This window comes from Rhagoletis pomonella, unplaced genomic scaffold, assembly GCF_013731165.1.
Source record: "Rhagoletis pomonella isolate Grant_MI unplaced genomic scaffold, Rhpom_1.0 Rhpom_scaffold_00011, whole genome shotgun sequence".
In the NCBI taxonomy this organism is placed as follows: Eukaryota; Metazoa; Arthropoda; class Insecta; order Diptera; family Tephritidae; genus Rhagoletis; species Rhagoletis pomonella.
In genome coordinates, this window is record NW_023458565.1 from 6,421,316 (window position 1) to 6,425,700 (window position 4,385).

Consider the following 4,385-nt stretch of genomic DNA (forward strand, 5'->3'; position numbering starts at 1 on the left):
CACAACACAACACAACACAACACAACACAACACAACACAACACAACATAACATGTCATTCTTAAATTTTATCTTACTCTTTTTCTCTTTTTTGTCTCTACCTTTGTCTATGCCGATTTTTAATCTCTTCATTTTTATATTTATCACTCCTTCAGATCTTTATCTGTATTGTTTTTTTTATTTAAGTATTTAAATTTACCTTCCTCTTTGTCTTTATGTGTAGGTTTCTTTACTTTTATTTTAATCTCTGCATTTATCCCTATCTTATTCTACATACTCAACTTTATCTTCTTCCTTGGTTGAGTCTAACAGCCAGTTTCACCAAATTATTTAAGTGAAAATTACTTCAATTTGGGAATTTGTGGTTTCACCGATCAATTTTAATTTTGATTTAAGTGACCTATGCTCTTCACTTAAACATAAATTAAATCAGAATAACCACACTCAGAGGTGTTACACGTTTAATCACCTGATCATTGTGTATCCGCTGCTTACTTGTATACCAGCCCTGCTTTTATAACACAGCGTGCCAAAGCTTTCAAAAGCTCTCAGTACAAATGAAAACTTTCGCTGGCCTAGTCTGTTTTACAACCACTTTTTACTCACTTAAATAAATAGTTTATTGAAACTGGAAATTATTCAAATGAGAATTAAATACAAAATTAAATTTAAGTTAATTTCCACTTAAATAGTTTGGTGAAACTGGCTGTTATTCCTAAACTGCTGCTTAGCACGTTTCTATGATTCAGTATGAATATTAAAGCGTACATTTAGGAGGCATTTCTGGCCCAACCATGTACATGTATGACATTGGTATTGATGTCACTTTTGAATTGATTTTTTCGCTTTATGTTACGCTACCTTGAAATTTTATGAATTGCCTGGACATCAGCATCAAAATACTTTTCCAATGATATATAATTGTTTATACCTTGGAAGTATAGTTTAGTCGTAAAAGGGTTGTAAAGGAAACATGAATGCCTATTTATATATACTTAAGATTAGGACTCTCCAACCGTTTGGCATAAGCTAATTACAATGTATAGAAAATCTCAAGTTGACTCAGAAAAAAAAACGCCCAGACACGTTAACTTAATTTTCGGTCATAGGTTATGCATCTGTATACCGTTATCCGAAACCATGCCATAATGTTACGTATACGCTGTGTCGGAGATGGCTGTACTTGTAAATAACCGTACATGGCGTATGAGTAACCTTTCCCATATTAAAATTTGATTTTTTTTCATTGGCAAAATTTAAATGAAAAAATCTTAAGAAAATGACCTGATCAAGAAAAACGGTATCCATATCCGTAATCTGCGACGTAAAATTAAGTTTACGTATCTGGGTGTTTTTTTTTGTCATTTTAGCGTCACCACAGTGTTATGAGCTCCACTTAACAATATAATAATATTTACTTATGCATGTATTCTTTCATGATTTTACCCATATGCGACTATAGCACTCGAGAAAACTTTATGAAAGAAATTTACTTTTGGTTCTCATTACTATTCGTGTTGGTGCGCATTTCAACAATGATGTTGTCGGCTGGCGCCGTACATAACGAAGCTAATCAAATAATGTCGACCATGTATGAGATACCAACGAAATTCTGGAACCTAGAAGTGAGTACATAACTAGTACTATACCTACATACATGCTATATACATACATACATCTACAAGTAAATGGATAAATTCCCATATTTGCATCAAACCTATCCTTTGAGTTTGTGCAATTTTATTTGTTTAACCAATTGCCTTTCAATTTCGTTGTTTTTTTATTTGTTTGCTATGTTAACCTCTGTTGAAGAAACTTCAACTAAAATCGTTTCGCATCTCTTTTATTTATTTATAAATTTATTGCTCATATTTTCATAGCTGAAACGTTTAAATGAAATCATCATACACGATTTGATTGCCTTTAGTGGTAAAAGTTTTTTCTTTTTGACGCGTCGCCTCATATTTGCGGTAAGTTTGTCATCATTATTGCTTAAGTATAGTCATAAATGTTTGTAAATATAAGTATGAGTACGTATACAAGGGTTTTGCTTTTTTTTTGACTCTTTTTATTAAGGAGCCTGTGGAGCCAAACAATGCGCTTAAGTATAAAGTAAGTTTTTTTTCACAACCAGAGACTTTGAATAAAGATTATTTTTGGATTTTGACATCAAAAAGTCAGTGAGAAATTTATCGTAACGAGTTTTCAAAGACACAATTAGAAACCTTTCTCTTTGTGTAATGTAGTTTGCTCATGGCTTTTAAAACTAAATATTAATATTCTATTAAAAAGCTAAGTCTTCGCGAGATTTTTTGAGCAGGTAATAATAATAAAAATGTTTTGCAGTTTTTGGAGATTTCTTCGGTATTTTTTTCTGCATTGTGCAGGTTGCTGTCTTTATGCTCCAAAAGTTTTTGTGCTTTATTGGATTCGTATTTAGTTTCTTGATTTTTTCTCAATACCATAGAAAATCTTTTAGGAGTTTTCAGGATTTTTCGCGCTAAGTTTTTCGGCGTCATTTGGGATTTTTATTGGGACCTTCGGTATTTTCGGAACTTTTCCGATTTTTAGCGATCATTTTCTTGATTTGTTTCGCCTTTTTTTTGAGCCAGTGTTTTTTTTGGGAGGTTAAGATGACGAAGTTTTTTTACGAATTCCTTGTTTATTTGGGTTTTTTGAACGGGACCTTCAGTATATTTTCGAAACTCTTCCAGAATTTTCGTGTTTTATTTTGCGATTTTTTCGGTATTCTCTCTGGAGCTTTACCAGATGTTTCGGGGTTTTTCGGAACTTTGTCAACAGCTGCATCTTATTTTCGTTTTTGAAGTTTTATATAGAAAATTTCGGATCTTTGGAAACAATTCGTGATTTTTCGCTTGGCTGCAGATCCTGAAGGCTCTTTGAAGAGTTTCGAAATTTTCGTGGGATTTCTTCAGTAGAATTCAGATTTTGTTTTTATGAAAATTATCGAAATTCTTTTTTTTTTTTAATTTTTTCGGGATTTTTAGGGAACATGTTGTTTTTTTCGGCACCTTCTCCCGGGTCGTGGTTTTTAGGAACTTTGCCGAATTCCTCATGACTGCGTTTTGGAGCTTTTCTTTGATTTTTTTGGGCTTTTGGGACCTTTTGGAATTTTTCGGTAGGTTAAGGCCCTGAGGAAATTTTTCATTCGGTACCGTTTAGAAGTTTTGAAACCGTTTCGTATTTTTAGTGTTAGGTATGTATGTATATGTTTTGTTATTTTTTCGGAAATTCGCGAGAGCTTTATGATCCAAAAGCGCATGCATACAATAAAAATGTAAAAATTGCGGGTTATTCTTGGCTCACCGCAGACTTTTATGCATACAAAAAACACTTAACCCTAGTGTACACCCACTGTACTCGTATATACATACATGTGTACATAAGTAAGTAAATTTACGAGTTTATAACTATTCAATGAAACAGTTAGAAAAAGGTTGAAATTGAGATTTAAATTTATTAATAAGCTTGAAGCATTTGCGGCCTTAGGGAGGTATTTATTGTTTCCTATCAAAGTTTTGAGTAATTTTATAAAAATACTGGGCTCAATTTATATTATTACAATGCATATAATATTTTTAAGCATTTATTTTAATTAAATAATTTTCGTTTCTTTTGTAAATAATCTTAAAATCTCAATTTCCATCCTGGGCTGCTTCATGTGAATAGTATTTATTATTACATAGTTTATGTATACATATATATATGTATGTATATAACAAGAATTAACTAAAATAATATATATACATATATATAAATATATCCTTGCACTCATCAGATGGCTGGCACTATTATCGTGTATGAATTGGTGCTAATCGATCAGGTGGAGGATAAGGATGTGGTTACAGATTATTGTACATCGCGCAATGTCTAAGGATATATGTAAAAATACGAGGAAAACTAGTTAATAGCATGTAAAGGGAAGAATGAGAAACCCAAATAAATAATAAGTAAATTATAAAACTTCAATACGAAAAATTTGCAATCGCAAAATGTACCTTTATTTGTTAGTTAATTTAAAGTAAATGTATGACTTATTATACATACTTAACCATATACTTAAATATAAATACATGTAAAAAAACTGCATATAAATGTATTTTAACGGCTTCAGAGAATTTAAGGTAAGTATATAATTCCTTGTTACGTATCTTTATAACAACTGGTTTCTGTTTGTAGTTATTAAATTCTGTACTGTCTTAAATTCCAGCTCGATATTCAGTATAAAAATTTGCATAAACTTGAGCTCATTGGCCACGGAGTCTCTCTTCCGCTACAAATGCCATTTCGAAATTGCGCTCCTTTACGTGGCAGCTGTAGTAGACGTCGCAAGGCTCTATGCTTTTCCTGCTTTCTTGCCATTCC

At 31.8% G+C, this 4,385-nt stretch overlaps 1 protein-coding gene across 1 annotated transcript in view; it reads left to right on the forward strand.

The window, feature by feature from the left end:
• Window positions 1-3,894, forward strand: part of LOC118747126 — a 73,156-nt gene extending 69,262 nt beyond the window's left edge. The window contains exon 23 of the mRNA XM_036481116.1: window positions 3,799-3,894. Within this exon, the coding sequence (XP_036337009.1) occupies window positions 3,799-3,894 (96 nt within the window). The remainder of the gene's footprint in view (window positions 1-3,798) is intronic.
• Window positions 3,895-4,385: the final 491 nt, after the last annotated feature.